The sequence below is a fragment of the Cyanistes caeruleus genome, chromosome 11 (genome assembly GCF_971803275.1).
Source record: "Cyanistes caeruleus chromosome 11, bCyaCae1.hap1.1, whole genome shotgun sequence".
NCBI classification, from domain to species: domain Eukaryota; kingdom Metazoa; phylum Chordata; class Aves; order Passeriformes; family Paridae; genus Cyanistes; species Cyanistes caeruleus.
Genome location: NC_141711.1, coordinates 8,765,387 through 8,793,309, shown reverse-complemented (window position 1 = coordinate 8,793,309; position 27,923 = coordinate 8,765,387). Strand labels below are relative to the sequence as shown.

The following is a 27,923-nucleotide window of genomic DNA, read 5'->3' as shown; positions in this document are numbered from 1 at the left end:
CGAGTTAACACAACATTAACAAAGGAATTTGTGTCAGACTTCACTGTTTTTTATGTTCATTCAATTTATTTGGCTGTTGACTGTATCCTTGAAGCTTTTTCAGTTCCTTGTGGAAAAGAGCAAAATATACAATTATCATTTAGTTTATTTCTTCAGAAGTGTCCACATTAAAACAGTGAGTTAATTCAGTAGAGGTGCATAACATACAGTTTTATATAAATGTATAAGCACCAACACAGAATACAGACTATATACCACAGAAGCAACATACACAGTGCAAAAAACTGTCTTCCATCAATACTCTGACAACCTGTATCTTCTGGATACACCAGTTTTATTCAGGAGTGTGCTTTAGGGGCATAGGGAAAAGAATAATGCAAAAGAAATAGAGACACAAAGATACCACAGAATCTTCCTAATGATACCTACACTGATTTTTTTAGGGTGCCACCTCCTCACTGCTGTTCCATGAAGCACAAGAGCACTGGTGAAAGTTGTACAGGCTCTGTGTCTGAGCCCAGCTGGGGGTTATTGGTTCAGAGGGGTGACAGGAGCTATGCCAGAAAATGCTGTGATGTTTAAGCCAATACTTCAACAGTAAAAAGATCATTTCCCATGTGCCATCTCTGAGGGCTGGAGCCTGGAGCTGTGGTCAGGGTCTGTGTGCCCTGCTGTGTGCCCCAGGGTGCTGCCTGTGCTGGCTGCCCCTGCTGGCATGTCCTGGCTCACAGCCTGTGGGGTCTTGGTGGGCAGCTGTGTCGGGGCTTTCTGCTGTTTCTCCACTGCCTGAAGGATTTCTTGTGACTCTGCTAGCCCAGCCTGAGTTAGGACAGTGTGACCTGGCCCTTCCTCACCCTTTGGACACCTGCTGGAAATGACCCAGACATTAGCCACAACAGACCGTTTTGTGTGCAGCCCCTCTCTGTGCTTGGTGGACATCACATCAAAGGGAGACACCTTCATTTATTTTTCCCCTCCAGGTAATATTTGAATACTTAAGAAGAGCAGCAAAATCCTTTCTGCTTCTTCATTTGCTGACCTTACTGGATGGCTCCCACCTGAGGGCTTGCATAAATACCTCTGTCCCAGCCAGGGTGAGCTGATAACATGAATTTCATTGGTGCATATGGAGCGACAGATTGCCTCTCCTGGAGTGCATTTCCATCTGTGGCAAAATTGCTAATTAATTTGCTGAATTTTTTGAGCTCTTTGATCAAGGTTACTTAATCTGTGCCATAACTCCTCACAAAACCTCAGCACAGTAATTCTGGCTTGTTACTCACACCGATGTTACCTACTGAGTATCATGCAACATTCTTTACAGCTGTATACAAGCATCCTTAGCAACACTTTTTTATCCTTGGAGAAATTTGTCTTTTTTTTTTTCTCCATGAAAAAAATACTGGATACTTCATTATGGTTTTAATCGTGACCTGTGAAAAAGCTTTTACCAGTTGGAAAGGCTGTTAATAGACCTTTTCAAACCTTGTTTGACCCATAGTGACAATATGCACTGGATTTCTGAAATAAAATCATGTTTAGAACAAGCGTATGAGCAAGGGCCTTAAAAACTACAGCAGAGGCAGTGCCATGAGATGGGGTGCTCAAGGACTGAAGCTGAGTTAAGGGCTTTTATAGTCCAGTCTGTCACAGAAATTCCATACCTGTATCACTGCTCTTGACACGTGATGTGGCTCAGATGTTCTACTCAAGATGCCACGTCAAGCAGCAGCCCTCTGTAATGAAACATCCCACTGGACCAGGAGACTAGAGAATGGATTAGTAACTTTTTTATAAATATGTATAATTTCCCAGTTTCCCTTAAGTTACATCTAGATCCACTGAAGATGTGGATAATAAATGTTGACTAACCAGGTATGACCTGCCCAGCTGACGAGGTCTGCTGAGGCTGTTCAAGAGCCAGTGTCCAAAGGCAGTCGGTGAGTTATGCTGTTCAGGCTTTGTATCAGGGTTGATGTGAGAAGCAAGAAGCTCAGATATTCCTGAAAACACACTTCTAGCTCTAGATATGGATATCCCAGGGCACAGCTGCCCCATAAGTGTGACAGGCTCTGTCCATACATAGTGCATATGCACCATCCACCTCAGCTTGGCTATACCAGCAGCAAGAAGAATTTTAGCATTGTAAAGTGGCAACTGCAATGAGGCAGCTCTAACCTCTGGACAAGGGGATGAGAAACACTTGCAAGTAGTTTTGCATCAGGACCTACATGCCCTGTAACCCCTGGTGCCTACAGGCAGCAGCAGGGTGCTTAACAGGACAGCTTGGAACTGGTGGGACATGACCACATCACCCCCTCTCCATCACAGGGCATTTTTGGTGAGTCCTATGGTAGCACATGTCCAGCTGCTGGGCAAGGGGGTGAAGCTCAGTAGTGTAGGGGCAAGAAGCACTTTGCTGCATCCACAGGGATCTGCTGCCTGGTCACTGCACACTTCCATGGACACCCGTGCTGGGAACACCCAGCCTTTGCTTCCTGCACAGAGCATTTACCTTCCACCTGGGGTGTTGATGGAACAGCCCAATGTATTTTCTGCCTGAGCATGGAACTGCTTGTGAAGTACAACTGCACCTGCCTGTGCTGCACTGGTAAGGGCACACAGCGGTTGGTTTTCTGATAGTACAGGTGTGCTGCTGAGACACAGCCTCAGCCACGCTTGACTGGCACACTGGTGCAAAGCCAGTGACCTTTGGGAAAGCCATTATGGTCACCTGGGCTGTTCTCAGTAATACACAGGTTGTCCCTTTTAGTTACCAGGTTTCTAGGAGGGCTCTCCAGAGCTGCAGCTGCCCTCTTGTCCCCTTGTGCCTGGCAAACCTGCCTCCAGGAAGAAGCAGGGGTTCCCCCAAGCTGTTCCTACACAGACTTCCCCATTTTAAATATTTGCTGTGTCTCTAGAGTTAACCAAGAGTTAGCTGGTGGTTAGAGTGCACCCACAGTCTGGGGGAAAAATAACACTGTTCTCTCTACATCCACTTGTGTGAGTACTTTGGTGAATACTGCACTTTTTCCACAGTCTTCCCTCCTGGTCTGGGAAAACCTTTTCTGTGCCTTCTACTGGAGCAAGTGTTAATAACCGCAAGTAGCCCCGATGGTGTGGCTGGGAATGTCCACCATGTACAAAGATTTCAGTGGGGGTGTTGGCGCTGGCCTCGGTAGGATCCCGCTGGCTTTTGACAGAAGCTATGCTGCCTTCTCATCCCCTATCACCGTTGATGTTCTTCTCAGGTTTTCCTTGACTTTAATGAATTCTGGTGCACGGTCTTCCTGCTTCTCCTGCTCTTTCTCCAGCTGTAAGAAAGAATTCATTGTGCACATGAAAGGACAAAAGGGCATCAGCTATGTTAAAACAGAAGGCTTCATTATCGCTGGGTCCAGTTATTATTGCCCAAAGCTGAATGAGTGTGTAGTGCATGTGCTGTGGCTCTCTTTTTACAAGCCATCACATCAGACCTACATTCACCCTTAGTCTCCTTCTGTCCTGCTGAAATATTAATTTCTTTCCTCCAGGGAAGAACATCTTTATCAGAAAAGCAGGGTAGGACTTCACTTCAGATCTGGCATGGGAGAGGGAGGAAAAGGTTTGAATCCTTCCCAGCAGAGGAGGCCTGTGAGCCTGGGAAAGCTCTCAGCATTAGGTATTATCTAAGGTGAGGTAAGTCATTGTACTGCCTTGCTTTTTTATGTGAAATCTGTATGGATCTTCCCTAAACCACCTTGTTTCACATTCTTTGTTCTCTGAGAGTGCCAGGCTTTGGTTTTCAAGTGATCTCAGCTTGATGAACGTTGTATTGTTAATTAAACAAACTGATTTCATTCATTTGCAGTGCAAATACTGGTAAGTAGGAGAGGCAATGACTTTGTTCTCGGTGGTAATGAGCCTGCTCACTTCTTGCACTGGTTTGGGTAAGAGGGCAGGCACCCAGGCCATGGCTGTGCTGCTGTCAAGTGCACAGTGAATATTCCTTTCCCCAGGCAGAATTTTGGCCAGGGTCCATGCCAGGAAATGTTCCCCAAAGCAGTTTGGTTAAGATTGCAACAATGCTTCTTCCAGCACTTCTGCAGCCTCTCAGCCTGCACTGCAGGGTCCTGAACACTCCTATGATGGGTGCTGCAACAGCCCCCACGCAGTCTAGGGTGCTTTAACTGGAAAAAAGCCCCAAGGGCACTGTGTAGAACCCAGAGGAGACCCGGGATGAGTGGTGTGTAATGGGGGTCTTGGGTGAAGCAGTATAAACATGGTGAAGCCCACTGTGAGGATTAGAGTGCTGCAGCTGTGTGGGGCAGCAGTGGAGGATACACTTTGGCTCCTGTTTTATGGAGGGGTAGCAGTGCTATACCTTGGGTTGAGCCTCAGCCCACCCATCTCCCCCTGTGCCATGTGTCAGGTGGTTAGGATAACCCAAGGATGGCTGAAAGCTCAGTTCTACCTGATCCAGCCTCTGGTGCCTCTTTAATAGCTCTTTTTCAAAAGGAGACTGCAATTTCTTTGCCTCTTCCTCTTCCTTCTTCTGTTTGATGAGCAGGTCTCGCCGTCGGTGCTCGAGCACTCGCTGCAGCTCTGGCTTGCTCTCCACGCCCAAACCTCTGTGGATAAAAAGCAGAAAAATGAGGGCCAGAACATCTACACCTGGGGCATAACCACTGCCAGCTTGGCAACTCCAAAACTTGTCTTGGTCCAAAATGGAAACATGGGAGACCTGCATTCCATGAGATCGATGGGAGATCCATGAACCAGCCCTGACCCACAAATCCACTCACAAGGTCTGAGGGTGTTTGGTGGTGCCTTGGGGTGGGCACATGTTGCCATTCGTGTATGGCACGTTTGGCGCTTGAAGTTCTACTGATCCCATTGCACCGGGGTACCACAGCTTTCTGTGTCGGCTGTGGAAACGGGACCTTCCTAGGCTCGTGCTGTTACTGGTTTTAACGCTGTCAGGTGTGGATTCAGCGGTGCTGAGAACGTGTGCAATAATGACTTTTTTTTCCCACCAGCAGGGGTAGTCATTGTGCTGCAGTAATTGTCCTGGCAGCTCCTTCCCTCCCCGCGCATCCCATCTGAAGCTTTGAAGCTTTGCTTCATCTGAAGCTTTGCTTCGGAGCTGAGGGCCGGCGATCCCTCTGCTGACATGGATAGTTTGGATCAAGAGGCCAAAATGAACTGTCCTTTTCTCCTGGAAGCCGGAGCGTTTGCTGCTGGCGCAGGTGCCTGACTCCTCTTTGGCCACCTGCTGCATCTGAGGTGAACCTCTGTTCTGTGAGGGGTGGGATCACAGGAAAGGAGACACAGCAGGGCCATGCAGGCAAGGCACAGAAGTGTGGTAAAGAGATGGAAGGCATTCCCTGAACATATTTCAGAAACCTCACACTTTGGATATTGCCGTGCCTGAAGTAGTTACGGGTGTTTGGTGTTCCTGCGGCCACAGGTCTGTGTTGAGACGAGGGGACCTCCTCATGCCTGTGCTAAAGGCTTGCCCAGGGTGCCCTGGGCTGGGGAGTGCTGTTAATGTAAAGCTCCTCCTCAGCACCAGGAGGTCTCTGTTGACCAAAGGCTGGTTGGTTTTGACCGAGGCTGTTTGAAAGCAGAGGCATCAAACCCTGTGGGCTATGGATTTCTTGGCAGGGTGACAGATGCTGAGGTGGCACCTCACATCACGACGAGCTAAACTGGCAGGCAGGAGAGAGGAACCACCCTCTCCAGATGCAGCAAACCTCTGCACTGTTGCAGCATAGCTCTGACCCAGTGCTTGCATCCTTCCAGTGCCACTTTTAATGATACATCCTATTCTAATTTTTTTGCTTATTGACAGGACAGAGTTCACAGCAACGTCAGTGAAGGCACCCATAGCCTTGGCGCCAGAGCTTTCATGATGGTTTCTGAAGCAGGAACAACTTGGATGCTGCAAAATTGCTTTTCCCAAGGCTTGAGAGAAGAAAAACCTGCCTTGGCTTGCTGGAGACACAGCTTGCAATGTTGCCTGTGGATTTGTTACTATTCTTTGATTTAATCAGCCTGTGTTGTTAGTGCCCAGAGGTGTTGAGTAAGATAAGAATTTTGTTACACAAGCTGCTGATTTCAGTTGCTTCTCCCTGCTGCTTGAGGGGGAAAAAACAACGAAAGCAGAGACAGGAGCAAGTCATAATTCCTTCTCTCTCCCCTTCTCCTCTCTCTTTATGGTAATATTTAGCAGGAAGCAAAACTGATCCAGCAAACTGGACAAGAAACCAGCAAGAATGGATTGCTTTTTGCAGCAGGGTTTGTTTCACATGTTTTCTGAAAAATACTTGGGAGGTCAGAGCCAAAATAGGTTTAAACTGATGCTTGAGAGGGGCCACATGAGTATGTGGTGCAGGATGTCTGTGGTGGAGCTGCCTCCTGCCAGTACCTGGTGGCACACATGGATGTGACACAGTGGCAGGCACAGAACTGGAGCACAAAAAGATGTACTTTGTGTTTGCCAGTGTGAAGTGCAGCTCTGGTGCCACAGGGTCTGCACCTCCTTTACTGCCATTCCCCTCTGCTGCTTCCATTGCAGGGGTTTCTTGTTCCTTTGTTCCATCATGGTTAGACTGGAATAATGTTTTGTGAGATTCAAGACAGTGCTAGTGGGTGACCCTTTAAACTGAGCTGTATCACTACAGAAGAGATGGTCACTCTCAAGCCAGAGACTTTAAAAAATAACTGGCTGGTATAGTGGCATCTGCCTTGATGCCAGAGAAAGGTCCCTGTAATTCTTCTGATTCTGGGAAAATCAAATCAAACCCAAGCCCAGCCAGTGCCAGTATTGATTAATGCACCCTGCTGGCAGGCTTGATTGTTCACTGAATTAATATATGTGTCTGGTTCTTATGATGACTGCAGTCCTTTAGAACAGAGGCTGTGCTCCTTTTAATTAGGCAGCCAAAGAGCTATTGTGTCAGGGTATTTCAGGGTGTTCAGAAAATGTCAATATAAAGCCAGCAGATTTCTTGCTGTGTTTAAAAGCTTCTGAGCCTCTGAGAAGATGACTTTATTGCACTGATGTTCAGACAGTTGCCACAATGGAATGATGTAGCTGTAGGTTCTTGATCATTGGTATGGTTTTCCTGATTTTGTATCTGTACCCCCAAAAGAGCTAAATTGGGGTGGTGGGATAGGAAGTCAGGAATATGAACTCTAGCCTGTCTTTACCCATTTGATATTTAGGGAGCTGGTGAGTAGCCTTGTACAGATGATCTCACCCCACTGCTACCTCAGTTTTTAGTGACTGCATCCAACCTGCACCTCTTCCTGCCTCTGGATTGACCTTCAAGTGCATAGGAATGCTGTACATTGCTAGGGACTTGGCAGATCAGTGATGGAGAGAGAAAAACCAGAAAACCCTCAAGGGACACCAAAAAGGGGCTGTAGGCATGCCTTCTATCTTCCAGTGCTTGTGACTAAAAAGTATCAGCCAATCCTTTGGGATGGCAGTGCAGGGGCTTTTTGTTCTGCTTTATTTTTTTAAAAGAAATGGTCATATCAGAGTAAAGAGGAAAGGATACAGCAAAAGAAGACAGGATACTGTGTTTGTTTGCAAGTGAGGGGATTTATCGTGCCATTCCAGCTTGCAGTCTGTCCCTGGCACCTGTGCCTCAGCTGCTGAGCTCTGACAGCTCAGCACCACTTGGACTGCTCCAGTGGCAGGCTGCGACCTCTTCTTACCTTTTGTGGTTCATCAGCAGCTCCCTGTGCAGCTCTTGATGGCTCTTCGAGGCTTTTACAGGATTTAGGAGCTTTTTAGGTTTGATGAGGTCTGGGTTTCCATCTATGTAGTCTGGGTGAGTCAGGATATTCCCACCATCTGGTCGCTCCCGCTGTATTTCCGTATACATCGAGGCTGGAAGAAAAAATGAGGTGTTTGCATGAGAAGTCTCACCCTGCTTGGTGTGAGAACCCTGGGCAAGACAGAGGAGAGGAGCTGGTGCTTGTCCTGGCTGCCTGACACCCATGTCAGAGTTGGAGTGCACATGCCTTCATGTGCTGGTGTGGGATTTTTAGAGGTTTTAAAAAATACTCCCTTTGCGTTGTTGATGAGACACATATTAATTAGATCACTTAAACTACTTGCCAGCCACTTGCTTCAGTGGCTTCAGAATTTAGTGCCAAGGATTAATTAAGGCAAGATAGGTCTAACTAAAACTGGAAGCAGCCATGGATGAAGCTGTTGTTGATATATGTCCTATCCCATAGCACAAGGGGATGCTGTGGGATTTAAGGGGCTTCTGAAACACTGGCCTGAGGAAGTCTTGCTGTATCTGAAACCTCTTGTCAAGGAAAGATTTTGCTGATATCCTTCTGACCTATTCATCAGGATCGAGTCCAGTGCCAAGAAAAACATCCTTCGCCCATGCAGTCTGTGATCATGCTGCAATAATTTGTATGTTCTGGATGTAAGAACAAGAGCCCACTGTTTTGGAAGGGATGGCAGCTTGGATTTCAGGCAAACCACAGGGCATGCTCACTGCTGGTGTTTTCCAATTCCTTTACATTTTCTCTTTACAAAAAACTCCTATACAAAGTGAGTGCAAAGCACAAGTTATAAGACAAACTGCATGTGGTGGGCTGTGTCTTTAAATGAGGAGCACAGGAGGTCTGCTTCCAATTTTTCAGTGTATGGTTTAATCAGGGGCTCAGAAAGAGCAATTTATTCCTGACTATTCACTTGAACAATTTGGAAGTTTACCAGTAAGAACAAAAAAAGTCCCAGGAAAAGGGTGTAGGCAGCTTCATGTCTTTAAGTGTCTCATTATTACAGTATTTTTGAGGCCTATTGTGAAGTTATATGGGTTGATGGACCTGAAGAAAAACAGTTGTTCAGTAATGTTGCCTCTTTCTCTTATTTCAATCTCATGTATAAAAGGAATAAAACCTTTGAAAAAAGAGAAATCAATAAAAAAAGCCAAGAGAAAGCAGGCTAGGTCATTCTTTCACAGTCAGTAAGCACTTAAAAATGTGAAGTGGATTGCAATCAAACAAAATTGTGTAAGGAATAATACTGCTGAAGAAAAGATTCAATATCAAACAACTTCTCATTGAATCTTAATGTGGCCAGTGCCCTACTGCTTTGAGAACAAAGAAAAACAAATCAGAGCCCATTACAGGAGTGTAATTGGGGTGAATAGTTCGGTACGTATTTAAAGGGTGCTTGGAAGCCGGAACCAGTGATTTTTTTTGTATTCCATTATTTTCCTCTAGGATCACACATCACTGCTGGCAGAAGGGAAGGTGGTGTGGTTTGATGTTTGGTGGCAAGTGCCAGGCTGACTCAGACCCTTGCAGGGCTGGACTGCTCAAGCTGAAACTGGGAGCTCAGCCTTGCCTTCCAGAGAGATGCAAGGACTGAAGAACAGCCAAGGGTTAAGGCAGTGCAATTTCATGGCTAATTTTTGTTAGATGAAAGCCAGGTTTTGAACAATGAGAAAACATATCAGATTTTCACTGGGACAAAATTGCTTTGCTTTTTTCTTGTACTTATTTTTTTTTTCTTCACAGAAGAGGCAGAGAAAAGACAAGGAAGGAAGGAAGGTACAAAAGCAAAGGTTTGTTTTAGCATGAATGAAATGGTTGAACTCCTATTCAAATGGAAAAGCTTCATTTTCAAACAATAAGGTCTCTCCATGAAGTAACTTCAATAAAATGGCAGGTGTTTTTCACAGAAACACTGTTTTTGGAAGCTGTGTTAATAGACTAGGCTCAATGTCACTGTGTCATCCCACTGCCCTTTCCCACTGTTCCTGTTTAGTCCAGAGCTGCCTCCAGTGACACAGATGCCCACACTTGTTTGTGTGTTGGTACCAAATCCTGATGCATGTCAGGAGAAGGACTGGGACATGTCCATGTTGGATTTGTGTATCTTAAATCCACTTGATGTGCTCTGCTATGGGATAATGCAGTGAGTAGTGAGCGTGGAAGGATTATACAGCCAACCAAGGCTGAAGGACCAACCTGAGTGTGTAAGTGGCTGAAACTCAAGTGACTTTGGCATTTTTCTCTGGACCACTTAGCTCTTGGGTCCTGTTGCTAAGCTGTGCTAGCTCTCGGGGCACTGGTGCAGCACTGTTATTTATTATATACTGTTTTCCCCTGCTTCCATGATTTATGGTTTTCCTTTTGCAACTCAGGAGTGGGAGTCCCTTCTTCCCTACTCCAAGACCCAGATCCTGGGAGATTTGGTTGGCCAGGTTTTCCCCACATCCACATATGTCTTACACCCAGCAATGCACACCCATGGAATGGTGTCATCCAGTCCTTCAGTCTGGGCTTGTGGTGTTTCCCCAGACACCCAGGATGATCAGGGAAGGGCCCCCCTTCTGTCTTACGTGGCATTTTGAGGGGCACTGGGGTGAGCCTAGAGGTTTTAGGTGGGCTAATGTGGTTATTTCCAGACTGCGGCAATCTAACGCTGCATGACTGAGGCTTGCAAAGAAACAGCAATTTATCAACCTATTTACTGAAGGCAAATGGGGAACTTTTCCCTTGAAGTAGTACAAATTAAGACAAAAACTGGGAGGGAAGGAGTAGGAGGAACTGAAATGGACTGGAAGCTTTTCTGGCCCAGTTCTGTTAAAGCAGCATGTGAAAGCCCTCATGAGGGGTGCAATTTGCCTCAATAAACTGAGGGGGCCAGGACACAGCAGGTACCTCTGTGCTTGGTTTTCAGGGCACTAGATGTGCCCAGGGGTGTGGAGAAACCCAGTTCGAAGGTTTGGCTTCCTGTGGGTGTCTGTACTGCTGCCCTGGGGACAAAGAGAAAGCCCTGACTGGGGCTGGAAGGAGCCTTGAACCTCTCTACAAGAATAGCACTTTAAACCTTCAGAAGCCCTCAGCCTGGAACAATTCAAGGAAAGTCTTCATTAGCACTGAGCAGAAAAAGAAAAATGGTAATATAAAAATACTGATGTGTCTGCAGCACAGCTTGGGATTATGCTGGGGGTAAGGATGGGACATCTCTTCTCCATGTCTGTCGGGGAGTAGATCTATCTTCTCCAAGACCTGAGGTAATGCATGTCCATGTACCAGAGACAGAGTGCTATCAGGCTGCTTTTTGTCATTATTTATGGTGCTGGAGGTGTAAATCAAGCCAGGTCTCTGCAGTGGATTTACAGCAGGATGCCTGCTTTTGCATGATTCAGCTGCAGATCAATGAACAAGGCTCTGCTCTGGTACCTCCCTGGCCACCATCATAAATCAGTAAAAGGTGTTGGACATTTAAATTTTGTTCTTTGCAAGAAACAAACAAAAAAATACACGTGGATGTTAATACTGTCTGCTGTACTGAGGAAGACAGTGTGACCTTTTAAATAGGTCTGCTTTGGAATGTTGCTTATAAAAAGTTGTTTGCTTCAACACACTCAGGCTTTTGCTTGCTTTTAGGTATTTTCCCTTTTCTAATTTCTAGAAGCTCAAGGCTTTCTAGGGAATGTGTGTTTCCAGCTGCTTTTCTGTTAGTAAAAAGCAAGACTGCCAGGATAAGGATGCCAGGGCCCATGGCAGGTACTTAGACATCACACATGGAGTTATCTCCTCTCTCAACCATACGGTGAAATGAGCCTCCAGTAGAGCTCTATTAGTTTTCTGGGAGACCACACAGGGAATTTTCAGCATCTTTGAGGTGGCCCAGATACCAGACACCCCCCTGCTTTAGGGTATGGGACTGACTGGAGGAGAAAAGTGACATTTTAATACCTTGTTCTGTTCTGACCTAAAGCAAAGCCCAAATTCCTGCACAGACCACCTGGAAATACTTATAAATCCCCCAGTTCCTGAGAGAGCTGCAATAAAATCACCACTCTGCAATCCTGGGACAAATTGTTTCCACTTCTGATTATGCTCAGCCACAATCTTTTTGGGGAACAGGTTATCAGGCAGCTTAGGTGCAGCACTAAATGATTTTGAAAGCATGAATGCTGCAAATATACATTAAATATGCTCTACTAGGAGTGTAAAACAGGGTGTGCTGCTTGGGGTGCTGAGCGCTTTTTGTGCAGCCCCTCAGAACAAGAAGAAAGGTTTTAGCCTGCTCCTGGAGAGGAGGAGGAAGAGGAGGAGGGGGAGGACTGGCTCACACCCAAGGACATGAGGGTTTGGCTGCAGCTGGAGCTGGGCTATGCTTCCTTTGGCTGCTGCTGCTTTTTGGTTTTCCCTCACACAGAGGAGATGCCCTTCACAGAACATTTATTTAGGATTAAGCAACTTGTCTCCTGGTGGTGATTGCCATGTGAGCCCCTCTGTGTCAGGACTGTGCACTGCTGCTGGCAGCCTGTGCTACCGTCCTGTCGGGATGGAAATAATCCCCAGGAATGTTACAGGGATTAACAGGCCTGGAAAGGGCAGGTAACCTGAGGGATGCAGCTCTGCTGACGGCTGCCTACATGGCTACAGCTGTTCTTTACAAGGGAAAAATTAAACAGGTTGGAAATGGAGTTAATCCATAGCTGTTGGATTTAGAAAGCTGTAGAGTGGGCGTCTGGGGTCCTGCCCAGCACCTCTCAACCTGCACCTGTACAGGAAAATGGAGGGAGCAGCAGGACAGCAGCTGCTTTTTGCAGGTTTTTATGTGAAATGCCCAACTTGTGTTTTTCCAAGGTCTCCTTGACATCCTGCCCCCTGTGACATCTCATTTTCCCCCTGCACATCCCTCAGCCCTTTCCCATGCTACCTGCATCCTTAAACTGCAAAGCTGTCAATGCTGCCTTATGAAACACAGGTCAGTGTTCAACTTTAGCTGAAATCTAGAAAGCAAATGTAGTTCACAGCTGGGGTCGGCAAAATGTGGAAGAATTCCATGACAGTCTCTGAAAGCCCCAAAGCTTTGTCTGATGACAGCAGCTTTCAGGTGTGCAGCTGCAGGGCAGAGGATCATCTGCTAGGAGGACAGGAGGTCTGACCTCAAAGTCAGGCCCTTGCTTTAGGAAGCCCCTTTCTGCATGGTGAGGGTTCAGGACAGCGGGCGGAGGCACCCAGCTGTGGGTGCTGCTTGATGGGGAGGCTCGCAGTGCCTGGACGCCCTTTGGTGGGTGAGTCCTCACAGCTGAGCCCACAAATTGTGCCTTATCACCCCAGTAATCCATGTGCTGCTGTTACAACAGCCTGGAACAAAATACCTGTAATTCACATTAGCCTAATTCTGCTGCTGTGGCTTACTGCCCTGGTGATGGATGATGATGACGTTAATAATAATAATAATCATAATAATAATGTGAGTCCAAAGATTGGCAGATGCTAAACATCACCCTCCCTGGGTGAGATGGAACCAGCTCCCATCCTCACCGTGATTTTCCTCTCCTCTGGCTCCAGCTGTGCCAGCAGCTCGGGAGCACCTCATACCGACGGGCCTGGCACGCTCCCCTGTGCTTGTCACCAGGCGACCGTACCTCTGATAAATGATATGTGTGCTCTGGTAAGGAGTCAAAGAGCCTTTGTCTGCTTTTAATCTATAGTTTTAAATAATTAAGCAAGGCTAATTCTGGTATTTATAATGCAATAGGGTGAGTGTAACTTGATGTGGCTGCTGTGGGAAGCAGTTCCCAGCTATCAAGTGGCTGCCTCAGGGCAGCAGGCACTCACAGCCCAGGTCCCCTTGCCTTCACTCAGCCCTGACGGTCAGAAATAGACCCCACGGGGTCACAAGGGCAGAAAGGCAGAGGAAACCCAAATGGAAATGTAAAACAGGGCTGGGGGACACATCTCTGCACCTCCCAGCACTGCTGCCACGTGTCACCACTGGTCCTATCTCTGTGTCTGCTGCACATGCTGGGGATGGGCCTCCCCTCCAGTACAGCCAGTTCTCTCCCACTGGTATAGCCAGTGTCCCCAGTTTGTCCCCAGTCAAACACCCTTGCTGAGCCCTGTGCCAGCAGCGCAGCCCCCAGGGCTGGGTCCCCCATTTGCACCAGCACTGCACCTATCTAGGGGAGCACAGAGCAGGTGCTGGGCTCAGCTCGGGCCATCACCCCAAAGGTAAAGGAATCTGCATGTCCCCATGGCCACCCGCTGGACTTTGCATTCATGGACATGGATTTAGAAGAGAGAAATCCCACCAGGTTTGAGGCTTGCTGAGCTGTCTGGGGTGTAGAAGTCACCAGCTGGAAATGCTTGTATCGTCAGGCAGCAGCAAGTGCCTCTCTGCTGGCAGGCAGGACTGGGTGTGCTGGTTAATAATTTCATTTTATTACCTTGGACTGTGATAAGCAAAGATAGCAAGGCTGGGATCTTAGTCTGTTAACAATCACTAAGATGTCCCATGCCTTTTACAGGCAGCATGTGGAGCACTGGTTTAGTTTTGTTAGACAGTAGCAGATGCTTAGCAGTCCTTCTTGACAATCATAAACTTAGTTTTAATATCTCACCAAATATTTGCTCTGCACATTTGCCTGCCAATGTCAGAGATGCACATCAATCAGTAATGAATGCTTAAAGTTAGTTCAAAGGTATTTTGTTAAATATAGAAAATATCCTCCCATGTTGATTTGTAGGGTCTGCATTAGCCCCCTATCCAGCCCAGCGCTTCTCCAAGAAGGTTTGAATTGCAGGATGGATATTCTAAGGGAATTTCTTGTGGGATATGGAAAGGCAGAAACAGAAGGGAAGCTTTTCAACCAGCTACTGAAGTATTAAAGTAAAACAATATCTCAAATAAAATTAAAACCGGGTCCCAAGTCACCTGTGTATACAGTGCAGAGCAATCCCGCGGGATGAAGGAGCCCGTCCCCGCAAAGGGAGCACCAGAGCAGCGGGGATCCCCGGGGCAGTGTGGGGACCCTGGGCTTACCTGATTTCCGCAGCGAGGCCCTGGGGAGCCCGGGGGGCAGCTGCTGCCCTGTGCCCCACGACATGGGGCTGTGGGGCTGAGGCTGCCGCCGCTGCTGGCTGACTTTTGGCCGGTCCAGCGAGGCCGCCCGGCTCCTGCCAGGTCTCGGCGGTGGCAGCAGGGACGGAGGGTCACGGGGAGGTGGCTGCTGCAGCCTCCCTGCTGCTCCTGTCACCCCGCAAGGACCTCGCTGAGGCTGGAGCTCAGCTGGCAGCAGCCGGTGACCTTGCTCGCTCTTCAGTGCTGGTCCCTCTGCCGCCCTGAAAACTTCTTCCCTTTGCTCTTTGCTGCCTGATGATGTTTTCCCAGGAGAGATGAGGAAGCTAATGGCTTTCCCTCCCCAGAGCAAACAGCTCTGTGCGTGCCCAGGCACCCGAGCTGCCTGCTCGGCACAGCCACTGCTGCTGGTGGAGAGGTCGTGTCCCTGCTCCACGGAGGACGATTTCTCCTCAACGTGCCTTAACCACGCTCCTGGAGAAATCAGATCGCCCCAGAGGAAGCCGCACGCCCACTCTCTTTAGCAACCACTGCAACAGCCAAGCCGGCACCAGGGCAACCGCTCGAGCTATCGTGATTATTCCCTGGCGTGTTGCAACACCCTGTCATCAACCTAGTGCTGCACGGCCCAGGGAGCCGCTGCTGCACCCCAGGGTAAGGGCTGCCACAGGGAGATGCAGCCCCCACACGGGGCCGCGGGTGTCCTGGTGGCATCAGAGCTTGTGTGATGCCACAGCATCGCTGACCCAGGTCTTCTGCTGCTGGGATGCAGCCCCTGCCCGAACTGGGCTTCTTGTCCCCATCATCAGTGTGGCTGGAAGGTGCCGTGTTTGCTGTCCCTGACTTGCCACAGCCTGGGAAACCAAAGGCTGCAAAGGTGGGGGAGACTCCACCAACCCTTTTTGGCTCTTCAGTGGGCTCTATGGTCCAGTTCTGCCCAGGCTGCCCAGTGCCAGCCTGCAGGTGCTCACTGTCTCAGTCCCAGGAGGGGCAGGGATGAAGCAAAACCATTTCCACACAGAGGAATGCGACAGGGAAAGCTGTGGGGCTTCACACTCTGTGGCACCCAAGGGTGCATGGTCCAGGCCGTGTCCTGGACTGACACTCCTGGCCCTCTGAAGGCCTGGAGAAAGAAGGTTATCATGGACAGAGGGGTGCTCTTTCATTTACTTTCACCTTTCCACAGTTTGCACCTCTCCACATTCCAGCATTTTCCCCCAACCATGTTTCCCAGCCAAGGCCTCAGCAGCACCAGGCATGAGCAGAGGCCCCAGTCCCTCCCAGTTTACCTCCAAAGCTCTTTGAGGGTCAGCATGGGCTGCTGGCACTCACCTGGACTGCCACTCCCTGGCTTCTTGCTTCCATTCGGACCCTTGGACTGAAGGGAATATTCTTTCTGGAAGAAAAGAGAGAAATGAGAAAAGACTGTACAGATATTGCTCTATCACAGGAGATGAAACAAAGGAGAAGTTGCCGGTCCTTTGCTACCAGAGACTGAAAGAATTATTGTTATTTTTAACCTGATCAGGAGCTGTTCAGTTTGATTGACATGGGGCCTCAGATGCAGGAGAGGAGAGGCAGGCTGGCCCTTATTCCAATGTGTATGGTGTGTGTCCATGTACTTGTGAGTGTGGTCAGCCCGACCTGTCCAGCTGTGGATTACTCACAGGCAGGGTTTGGAAGACCCTGTACAGCTTTTGCACCTAAACCAAGCCTGTGGCAAAGGAGAGGCTGTTAAGGTTGTGCAGTTTTTCTGCTCAAGCTGTGACCTCACAGCCCATGTGTGCCCCACAAGGTTCTTGTGGCCCAGCAGACTCCTCCCCTCACATCACCCATTGTCCCATGGCCTGGCTGCTCATTGTGCAGTCCAGAAACACCATTTGGTTCAAGTTGAATGGAAAAGGAAATGAATACACATCTGTGCTGTTCCCCTTGGGCCACTGTTGAAAAAGTTTCAGGTCTGTGAGTTCACTGGATATGTGTCAAAGGGGGAAAAGAGCATTGATCTAAACCTGTTTTGAGCTCCAGGGAAATGTGGTTATGGCTGGTGGATGTGGGAATGGAAAAGGGCTGTGATCCACCAACTCCTGCTTTTTACTGAGTAAAATCAGAAAAAGGCCAGCTAAATTTTCTTGATATATTTCTGATGCGTCCTGGTGCCTGACCAGCTGCACATCTGGGCTCCTCTCCTGCAGAGAGGAGGAGGAAGTGGGTTTGTGGGGTCCTGAACCAAGGGATTTTTCATGGCAATGTTCTTTTACTGGGAGCTCCTTGCAGAACAGTTCTCTTTGCTATCTAAATTAGAAAGCAATCTCCCCCTGTGCTCCTGCGTCTTTGAGATTAACAAAAAGCCTTTGTAGCTCCCTGAAGGTTACTTTGTGAGGGAGGTTGATTGCTGGGTGAGATTTATCTGGAGTGGCTCCTGCAGACAAGGAGTTGCATCATCACAGCTGCCCTGTGTGTCTTAGGAAGTGGCTTCATGTCCTAGGAGAGGGTGACATGGGGAGCTCATTCCAGCATCACCCTTTGCACCTCCTGTACACTGTATGGCCCCATGTTGCCTGGGAATGCTGCAGGGCTTCGCAGTGGGGTCTTCTTTGGAGGTATCACCCCAGAGGAGTGAGCCCAGGGTGTCCCTGAGTCAGCAACTGGCAGAAGACCCAGGCAGTTCTGGCATGGCTCTGTGGAACAGCTCTGGTACAGCTCTCTGACGTGTGGCACAGAGGGCTCATCCCTTGTGATGGGGGAATGATGGTTTTCTCATTCAGTGTGCATGTAAAGAGAAAGTAATGCTGTACTGAATGTGCACCTGGAGTGTCCCTGGTGGGTGGCTGTATGGTTATTAATGAGTACTAGGAAGGGGAAAATGGTTCTGGAGGAGCCCAAAGCCAGGTTCTTGTTACTAGAGCTGTTCATTAGATGGATTTTTAGCTACTGAGTTACTGTGTTAGGCTGCTGGCTATCATCTCTTTAGCCAATTGCTGTGGCACCAGAAGCTTTTTGGTATGGACATGTTTCCTGTGTATTAAATAACCCCAGATGTGTTAAGTGAGTTTCCAACACCAACACTGTCTCTCTCTGGATGTGCAATGATGCCTACTGACACAAGCGCAGTGACAGTGAGATAACTCTGTGTGCCCCCCAAGGAACCTGGGTGCAGCTGTGAGTGACAGAGCAGATAGCTCTCCCTGGATCTTTATTAAACATCCACTCCCAGCATGGGGTTGGGACAGCAGCATCACTGCCAGTCATGCCAGGCTCCCAATCTGCAGGCAAAACTTTGCTGAAGTCACCTGGGGCTGCACTCGAAGGCAGAGGGCGTTTCAGCTCCTGCTGCAGGGAGGTCCTGGAGGCTGGTTAAACATTTGCTCTGCTGAGTTAATGCTTGATGTGGGCTGAGGTGCTGCTTGTGGTGGTAGGGACTGGTTGTGCAGCCCAGCCTTCCCTCCCACCTGGTGGCACCAGCTTCCAGCACAAACTCTGTGCAATCCCAGTATAACTTCAGAAGTTGTGCTGGTTGCGCTGTGGCGGTGACCTTGCTGGTGGCAAAGCCAAAGGCAGGGGATGTGTAGGCTGGTCAGACCATGCCAGGTCCCTGGTACCGTGTCACCTCTTGGCACAGGGTGGTTGGTAACACTCCTGCTAATCTCCACTTGAGCCATTAGTGTATTTGCAGAGCAGGACAGCTTCTCCTTGCACCTCCCCAGCTCACTGGGGCAGTTAATGATTGCCCAGGTGATGGAGACTTTTGCCTGCTCCCTGTGGGACAATGCAGGGTCTGGCACTCTGTCTCCAGCCAGCTGAGGGACAGGTATTATAGGAGTCAGAGGGCTTAATTTGCTGCAGTGAGGGCTCAGATGGTGAGTTTGTGCTGCAGTAAATGGGCAGAAAATGTCTGCTATTTCCCAAACCCTTCTATTTCCATGTGAAAAGCACTTCTGTATGCAGTGTGACTGCATCTTGCTAGGAGTAAGAAGCAGTAATAAAATCTAGTATCAGATGGTAACACTGTGCCCCTCTTCAGCTGAGCAGGACAGCCCTGGAGACACTGCTGATGGGGGCAGGTGCCACTTCCAACCTTGCAGGCTCCTCCTGCCTGGGATCCCCATCCTGCCTTGACCGTATCAGTGAGGACACCCACTGCTTCAGTGGGAATTAGCCTGGTGATTAAGTGGGTTAAATCCCACAGAGCAACACAAGGCATAAATAACAAGTAGTTCCATGCCTTACGTGCACTGCTCTGCGTTACTCCCGAATGTCCTGGGCATCACTATGTTCTGGCAGGACTGTTCCTGGCTGTGACTTGGATGCACAGCAAAGAGCTCCTGCAGCCAATGTCTGGAGGCAGTATCACAGGCATGAACCACCAGCTCCAACCACCAGCTCTAACCACCATCCTCCTCCCTGGTTCCCAAATGGGGGGGTGCAATGCTCCTACTGGAGCTTAACGCCAGCCACCTTGTATAAACCATTAATCAGTGTTATTTGTCCCACATGTGGGTGCTGTAATGTTTACTTGTAGCACAACTGACAGTAATTTTGGATTCTGTGCTCTGAGGAAAGCAGAGAAAAGAGCCATTGGCACGGTCAGAGTATGAGCCATGGAAAGGGTGATGAGAATGGCTTCAGGCAGGTTCAGACCAATACAGGTGCCATTAAGGTGCAGTATCAGAGAGCATCGTGTTGCACTGTAGCCAAAGTCTGAGCTAATGAATTAGGTAAGAAATTGCTGCAATCATATCATGGTGATAAAGAGGTATAAAAGTAGGTAAAATGGCACTCAGGCTCATGTGACTCTCCCACAGGTCTGGTTTGGGAGGAGGTGCCATTAGCAGGGTTAGATGTTGCTCAACCTATTGAGGAGCAGATGGACTCAGAAAAAGGTACTTTGTCCCTAAGGTGCTGTAGCAGCTCCTGACATCGTTGTTCAACAAATGACCACATCCATTGATTAAAATAGTCTATTGCTGATCCTAGAGACTTTGAAAGGAGTTGTCATGACCTGGAACAAGGTTCACTGATGGCTGGGATATCAAAGCCAGCATTTCTGTGTGTGCTGAAGACACAAAATGTGATTTACAGGTTAACTAAATTGTTCTCTACCATTACTTTTGATTAGCCCCAAATACCTTTTTCTGTTCTCAGTGCTCTGTATGAAAACGTCTTGTATATGCCCCTGGAATATGAGATGCCATCTGAGTTGTTGCCCAAATTTCCTGTATTGTTGCTGAATTTTGGTCTGTCTGTGCTCATTTGCAGCAGCTGGGACTGATCCAGAGACACCAATGAAATCATCCACTGGAAGGAACTTTGGGGGATTAGTAAGACTTTTTCCCATCTGTGATGTCAATACACAAAAATCTGTCAGCTTGATTGTTTTGCTGCAAAGTCCTGCCATGTGAGGTGTTGAGGCTTATTTGATTCAGCAAGCTGGGGCACATGCTTGCTGGGATGACACTGTGTTTTTGGTGAGGAGAAACACAGAGAAAATCAGCAGCACAACCAAATGCCTCATACTGCTGCTAATTCCCAGAAGGCATTGGCCAAAGGAAGTGCTGCAGTTTGGATGAATTTCCAAAATTTCTTGAGGGCTAGGAAAGGCAGAGTAACACCCTGCTCCCTCTGGAGCTTACAGGGCTCTGCCTTCCTGGTGGTGGTCATGATGAAGCTGCTCTCAGGATTGTTGTGAGAAATTCCATGTTCCTGTCTCTTGTAGAGGCAGAGCAGTGCCGGGTTTGGGAGGGTTACTCCTTGGCAGGGAGCTTGACTGTGCACATTCCTGTGCTCCCAGCTCATTATGGGACACTGCTATATTGGCAGATTTTGCAATCGGGACTGGCAGGCACCCAGGAGTCGGTGTCCAGGCACATCCCAGCATTCCTGGGCCAGCAACTATAAAATCTGCTGCCACGACACTGCCTTTGTCATGGGAAGGGGTCTTGGAGCCACCACAGCATCCAGTGTGTGCCTCAGCCCAGCCCCATCGCTCCCTGTCCTGTGCTCCAGCTGCTCGGATGCCCGTGTCCAGCTCCCCGTGCACACCTGCCCGGAGGGAGCTGGGCTTTCAAACAAAGCTGAGCTTGTATTACTCCTGGTCCCTGGCCACAACCATAGCTGATTTCACTATCATATTGCAAAGGACTCTAAGAAATATCAAGTTATTGGTGTAGGATTTCATTACTGGTCTTTTGACCTCTACAAGTCTGCAGCCTTTCTTGGGTTGAAGTGAGCTGAGGGCAGATGCATGAGACCAGCCAGCAGCCTCAAGGATATTTCAACCACAGGATTTTGTAAATTTAGGCTTAAAGAAGGGGAGCAGGCTCTTGGTCTGCCTATGGGGTCAGGCTGACACTCCTCAGCTCCTGTGCCAGTCTCTGGGAGCACCAGCCAGGTGGCCACTTTGCTGCCTAGTTGAGTAGAAAATTGTAAATGCTTCAAATAGTGCTTGGTGTTATTTTATTCATAAAGAACACACAGTTTGACACAGATGAATGCTGTTCTGACTCCTGCCTGTCTTTTTCACCAATGTCATTCCCCCTCTCAAATCCCTGTGGCCCCAGAAGGCAAGCACAGCCCTCCTGTGGTGTGAAAGCTGGCAAATCGAGTCCGATTTCACTGACTGTCAACAAAAAAGGACAAAAACTCCAACTAAAGCAGGGAGGCAATGGCATGGGGATGGAGGCTTGCTGAAGCTGCCAGCCCTGGGGCAAGGAGCCCTGTGGAACTTCCCACCATGGCTGAGCAAATGCTGCTCCCTGGCTGCTCCTGGCACATGGCTGAGAAGGTGGAATGTGACACACCAGACCTCAACAGAAAATTTCCTGCAGATTAATGAGAGCAATCAGTGGCAGGGCTCAGCCCCCCAGCAGCCAGTGCACAAGGCTCATTTGTCAGCATTCAAGCTGACTGTGAAGCCTGACATCCCACTGAGAAGGGCATGAAGAGGCTCTTGGCACGAAGCAGGGCAGCTCACACAGCGATGGACCTGCTGTTCTGCCTTGGCCCCTAAGGAAATCCTCTCTTGCAGTTCAGTGCTTTTTAATCTGGTCCCTTGAAAGTGCACAGCACACACCATGCCCTGCATACCAAGGCAAAGCCAAATTGTAGCTCTGTTCACTGTTGGAAACACCTGTATCGCCCACCTCAGTGTTGTCAGCAGCAGTTAAGTTGTTGCTACAATGGATAAACCAGTTTTTACCTCTCTCAGGAGCTTGTTCTTGCCCTGTGCTGGAAATGTGATACCGCTGCTGATATGAAAAGTGCTCCACTATTTTTGGTGATGCTGCTGATTGCACAGGAAGAACATCAGTCACTGGCACAAAAGGGCTCCAACAGCTTTGGAGTGAATTGTTGTCATGCTGCAGCGAGACCATTAAGACACTCTAAAGTGTCTTGAAGAATGTTGTTTTGTGAAAAGCGAGGCTTATGCCACATGATTTATAGGGACAGTGTTTATTTCTGGGACAGTGTCATGCTGTCCTAGAGCTGCCGGGCTGCAGTGGCATCATCACTCCATTTCACAACTAGGAACCATATGTTAGGGGCCAAGGATAGGGCTGCCATCAGAAATTTGATCTTATGACACCACCTTGTTGGGCTCTTTACCTGCCCAGGGCCACTTGAATTGGTCCTTACCTTGGAAAAATGCAGTTTGTGAGAAGCAAGGGCAGAAACGCCCCAGCAGCCCCAGGCACTGCTGGTAGCAAATGGTCAAAGCAGAGCGGGGTGGTCTGATCCCTGCAGACAGCGTGTGCCAGCTGGGTCCTGTGCAGAGGAGACCCCAAAGGATGGGGTGAAAGGGAGGAACTTTGGATGTTGGATGGGATGAGATGCCACCTGACAGGCTGCAAATACCACCATGGGCTGCAAATGGAGGAGGCAGTGAAGGGAGACATGAAGCATCCCTGTTAATGCAGGGTTCAGGAGGAGGCAGCAGATGCCACTTAAGCCCCCCCAGGAGCAGAGTGAACCAGCGAAGCCTTTAATTACTTTAATCCATTTTTATTTGAGGACTGCTGAGCCATCCCAGAGGCAGCAGCTGCAGCATTTCCCATGCATTGTTGTTCTTGGTCTCTCCATGAGCACATTGTGCACCTCCCTTCAGTCTGAGCCATCTCCATGACTCCCTTGTAACCCTAGTGCTGCAGGCAGCATTAGCCAGTGCTGGATAACCTCTGCCCTTGCCCTGGAGGGGCTGGAAGCACACTCCTCTGTGTCCTGCCCAGCACCCTCAGCCATGGATCAAACCCTTGTGCCACTTCATGTCGTGCATGAAGGCAGAATTTCAGCCCGGGCTAGCTGTGTCCAAGCTGGTTCCCTGTCTCATTGAGCCCATTTGAGCACTCTCAGGACCAGAATGCTTCCTGTTTGGAAGCAGGGAGTGGGTTATGTTAGGTGTTGGAATTGGTTTACTGGTGCTGTCTAGGTGCTTGGGATGGAGAAATAAGAAAGAAAGCTGTGATCTCACTCTAGTTTCTAGAGCAGCCCCACTATAATGAATTTGGCTTCTGAGGGCTGGGATGCTACAGCATGTTATGCACTTTAAAAGCTACAAAAGCCCAGAGCAGTATCTCTACTTAGAGTCCCCATGTGACACCACCTGTGGGACCTTAAAGTGTTGAAGAAGAGGAAGGCAAGAGGCAGGATAAAGTCACCTTAGAGGGCTTCTGTGGAGGTTTTGGGACTAGCCATGGCCCAGCTCTCCCACTCTGGACTGTGCTGTGTCAGACAGATGAGAGAACTTAGAGATGTTTGCTGTCTCATGATGCAGAGCTGCTATTTTCTGCATGTGTGTTATTTTTGTCCAGAAATGGCTTTTTATCACTAATGTCCCACTCCTGAGGCACTTTGGGACTTTTCTGGTGTGCCTCTGTAGCTCTCATCCCTGCTCCTCTAAGCAAGGCTTGTTGCAGGCAGCAAACACAAACCCTTCTCCCCAAGAAGCACAATGCTCAAGGACACTGAAACATTGTGGTTCCTGGTTACCATCTGGTTTTTGGATTTGCTCCCGGGGCCAGTGCCACCAAACAGCCGTTGGCATTCTGTGACTGTCAGAGAGACTTGTTCTGCTCAGGGGCCTTGGCACCTGCAGCCCCTCTTGCTGACAGTGGAGCAGCCCTGGAGCCCTGGCTGATAAGGGGGGGACAGCCAGGGCTGCAGTGTCAGAGCATGCAGGGTCCCTCGGAGGGATCCTGTGCTGCCCAGGCACAGGGATGCTTTCAAAGAGCTGGCAGGGACACTGGCTGCCAGCTTTCTGAAATGCTTGTCAGGGAGAGACAGGAAAGTCCCGCTGTGCCTGCTTCTCTGTGGGGTGTGATGGAGCAGAGGTGTCCCAGCTCACTGCCCTGGAGTAATATTTCCTCCCATGTGAGAGGGGCTGCTGGACCATGGGTTTTCCTTGGGGTGTCACAAGGTGCTGGCTGTTTCAGACCTCTTTGTCTTTCTAAAGGCTAAAACACTTCTCTGGCCAGACTGTGGGGGTCTCTCACTAGTGGGACAAGTCATGCTTGTGGGGAAATCCCACCAGAGGCTCCCAGAAATGCTTGTCCTATCTAGCTCAGATGGAGGAGTTTTAAAAGATGTTCTCAAAGTCCTGTTTTCAGCATGGGCAGCCAGGTACTGTGGTTTGCCTGAACAAGCAGAGCCTCTCTCCCTGGCACTGGCGTGCTGCCTCTTGTTGTTCTAAACCAGCCACAGAGCAAAGCTCCCTGCTCAGCAGCAGGGCTAATCCAGGCTCATCTGACATTAGTGTAAACTGACACTCTTGGGAATTTGGGGACAGAGAACTTTCCCTGGGGAAACAGCTACTATGCAAACTCTGCCTTGAGAAAATGTGGAGAAACGAAGTGGAGAGGTACAGGTGCCTGGGAAAAACCTCCACTGCCAGAGGGTCTGGAGCATCTGCCCTGGCACCCTGGGGATCTGTTCCTGGTGAGGCTGTGCTTGCAGATTATTTGAAGGATGTTTGCTGAGGTTAGAGGGATGTCAGCCACACCAGTGGCAGAGGACTCAGCAGGGAATCATCACCAGCTCAGCAGCATCCATGAACCAGCCTGTGGCAAAGTCCTTGCCTTCCCTTCAACAGAAGGGCACACCAGCAAAAGTCTGTGTCTTGCTGGAGCCCTGCTGTTGGCTTGGACCCACAGAACACTGGTGATACGAGAACAGGTTTTTTGGGACTAGATGCAGCCTTTTAAAGTAAAAATGTCCTTGGAGCCACGCTGGCAGCCTTTCCGGTCCCTTTTGTAGTGGAGCTGGGGATTGCCTTGCACTCCACAATCCACTACTGTAATCCCCTTGGAGTGCTGTTCTGGACTAAGCTTAAAAGAGGTGCAGCTGAGACTGCTAATGCAGGCTGTGCTGGCGAGGGGTGCTGAGCCCTGCTCTGTGCTCCCTGTGGCTCCTCTCTGGGCTGTTGCTGATAGATGGGTTCAGGCCTGGCAGGTGCCTGTGCCCTGAGCTGTGCCTCAGGTCCCTGAGCCCTGGTTCTGCAAGGGCTGGGGGAAGGGGAGCTTTCCTGCCTGTCACCTGGACTCATCCTGCTCTTCAGGAGAGCTGGATCCTGCTGTTCATGCCCACCCTGGAAAGGCAGCAGAAACAGTTGTCTTGTTTTCATCTCTCATCAGCATCAGCCTAAGGGCAAAGCACCCACCCAGGAGCTGCCAGTCTGACATCCCTGCTTGGTGCCAGCTGGGCAGTGGCACAGGCTTTTGTCAGCCCAGGCAGCATTTGGGAGGCTGAAATGGGAGTGACATCTCTGACCTTTTGGTACCCATGAAAGTAAAACTGCCTCAGCTTTTAGGAGATGCCAGGAAGCTGGAGAGCCCGAGCTCTCGGCAGTGTCTCAAAGCCAGGCCATTCAGTACTGGGCTGTGGTGGGATCGTGGTGTTTCAGAGAGAGGGAAGAGTGGGGAATTCTGTCCAAAAGCAGTCTGGTCTGGCGGTCAGGAGGCTGGCATGGGCTGCTTTGTATGCAGCAGGGCTTAACTGGGTGGCGCTGAGCCAAGCCTGACCTAACCAGCTTATTTCCCTGCTTCCAGTAATGCCTCTACAAATGTGCAGGGGCCTGAAGGTCAGGGCCACGTGAGCAGGGGCCTGGGGATTAGCTGTGGGCAGAGCATGGCTCCTCCTGGGTGAGTTGTAGCCCTGAGCCACGGGAACAACCACGGCTCCCGTGTGTGCTGGAGCCAGTGTGGCGTTGGTACCTGGGATGGGTCCTGGAGCAGCACTGGGCTGGCTGGGAGCAGCACCTCCTGTGCCTGGCACTTATCAGAAGACCAGGAAAATAGATAAATGTTTACTAGTCTCACTTCAGCTCTGATTTTCCTTCTGGGTGTTGGTCACAATGGCCAGTGGGTTGATTTTTCACATGTTTGCCCTGCAAGCGTGTCTAGCTCTGGTTTTGGAAGAAAGTCCAGCAAGTTTACAATATTCTGAAAGGCACTTGGTGCCCATACCTCTGAAAACCAGTCATGCTCAGCTGAGCAGGAAGGGTACCTGTGGGGCAAAGGGTGACTGCAGTCCCCATTCCAGTGGAAGTTATTGACCTATTGTGGTGCACAAGTGTGTTTCTCTTAGAGCTGGGAGATGAGCTATGGAATCCTTATTCCAGACACGGCATTGTAACCGAGCAGGGATGATGCATCTCTAGGCACTGATGTCATCAGCCATGGCAGCAAAATGACATCCAACAATATCCTCAGCACAAGCATCTCCAGGCACCTCTGCAGGGCTTTGGCTCTATAAAACTGTCTCCGTTTGACCGCTCTCCCCAGGGGATTTGGAGGAGAGGGATACACGTTGGTGCTGTGGGACCTGGCAGAGCTCCTCCCTGTCCTGGGAGGGAGCTGGCACCAATTCCCAGGCCAAGAAATACTCTGGGCTTGCTCTGCACTGCATCTACAGGAGACATCCCAGAGGCTGCTGGATGCATTCAGAACGAATCTGACATTTCTCCCCAGAGAACCAAACTTTGTCTGTCCTAATGCAATGCTTGCAATGCTCTGATCCCCTCCATGCTGTCCTGAAAGCCCCGGCAGGCCCCAGTGCTGAGCCCATTAGATGGAACTACTTAATCCGGCCCCGATGAGTGGCACCCACACCCAGGAGCGGGTCCCTTCCCTCTAATCCCTCGCTGCCATCGGCAGCACGCACGGGGCAAGACAAGCAGCACGTGAGGAGATGGTGCCTTCTCCATCCCATCTCAGCACCAGAGCCCTGAGGAAACCGCCCCGTTACCTTTTTCCCGTGAGACGCTCCCATGGTCGGATGTGTTGGCTGTGCTCCACTCTCCGGGCTGTGGGACCAGGGCTCTCTGTGTTACTCCAGGGGGGACAGGCACCCGTGCTGCTCCCGGCCCCTCCGCGGCTGCTGTGGGTAGACGTGGGTGAAATCCAGCCCGTCTGTGGCGGGGTCGGGTGGGAAAGCTTGCTTTTCCTCCCTTCTTCCAGCACGTGGAGAACTCATTTTCTTCATGCACCTAACGGCTGGCTCGCACCCAGGCTCTGCCCGGGCACAAAGGCAGCTTTCATGCTGTGGATGCCCGGTTTCTAAGCCGGGATCCGTATTTTGAGAGGCTGTGGAAGATTACAGTAATTGCACTTGACAGGGCAAGATGTCACAGGATGCGGATTCGCCCAGCTGCGGCCCGGCACCCGCAGGTCCTTGCCTGTGGCATCTTTCCTAGATACTCCTTTGGTGCTTTGCCCAAATGAACCCTAAAAAATAAAGGAAGATTATCCCTCTGCTGCCTGTCTGCATTCTGGCTCTTGGCTCCTGTTGCAGCAGTGGATTTTGCAAACTTTGCTCCCACAAACACCCCAGGCTGCCTGTTTGCTGCTGCAGCGTTGGTGCCTACTGTGAGCCCAGGTGAGTCCAGGTTACCTGAAGCTGCATCCTGGGAGTCCAGGAGGGTCAGGCTTGTGTTTGGTGAAGACTCTGGAGATGCAGCACAGTGCAAACCAGCCAGGTAGGTGTCTGTCCCTGCAGTAACACAGCTTTCAAAATGCCACAGCACTGCAAAACCCTATTTGGAGATTACTGTCCCTGCACACCCTGTCCTTTTCAGATCCTT

The 27,923-nt window shown here is 49.6% G+C and overlaps 1 protein-coding gene and 2 long non-coding RNA genes across 7 annotated transcripts; 2 read left to right on the top strand and 1 right to left on the bottom strand.

Moving 5' to 3' along the window:
* Positions 1 to 44: 44 nt before the first annotated feature.
* FAM107A (family with sequence similarity 107 member A) lies at positions 45 to 27,200 on the bottom strand. 5 transcript variants are annotated; one of them, XM_023935225.2, is made up of 5 exons: positions 27,089 to 27,200; positions 16,184 to 16,247; positions 7,708 to 7,882; positions 4,454 to 4,610; positions 45 to 3,314 (listed from the first exon to the last, which is right to left on the bottom strand). In XM_023935225.2, the coding sequence occupies exons 1-5, from the start codon at positions 27,110 to 27,112 to the stop codon at positions 3,207 to 3,209; spliced, it is 528 nt and encodes a 175-aa protein (XP_023790993.1). In that variant the 5' UTR covers positions 27,113 to 27,200; the 3' UTR covers positions 45 to 3,206. The 5 variants fall into 5 exon arrangements, with proteins under 5 accessions (XP_023790993.1, XP_023790995.1, XP_023790994.1 ...); XM_023935227.2 differs by lacking the exon at positions 27,089 to 27,200 and adding an exon at positions 16,372 to 16,669; XM_023935226.2 differs by lacking the exon at positions 27,089 to 27,200 and adding an exon at positions 16,372 to 16,597 and having other exon boundaries at positions 14,816 to 16,247.
* Positions 4,957 to 9,704, top strand: LOC147650977 (uncharacterized). Its single transcript, XR_015274978.1, has 2 exons — positions 4,957 to 5,265; positions 5,834 to 9,704. It is a non-coding gene; the product is annotated as an uncharacterized LOC147650977 (long non-coding RNA).
* Positions 16,721 to 20,224, top strand: LOC111935015 (uncharacterized). The gene is made up of 2 exons (XR_002867561.2): positions 16,721 to 16,809; positions 20,111 to 20,224. It is a non-coding gene; the product is annotated as an uncharacterized LOC111935015 (long non-coding RNA).
* Positions 27,201 to 27,923: the final 723 nt, after the last annotated feature.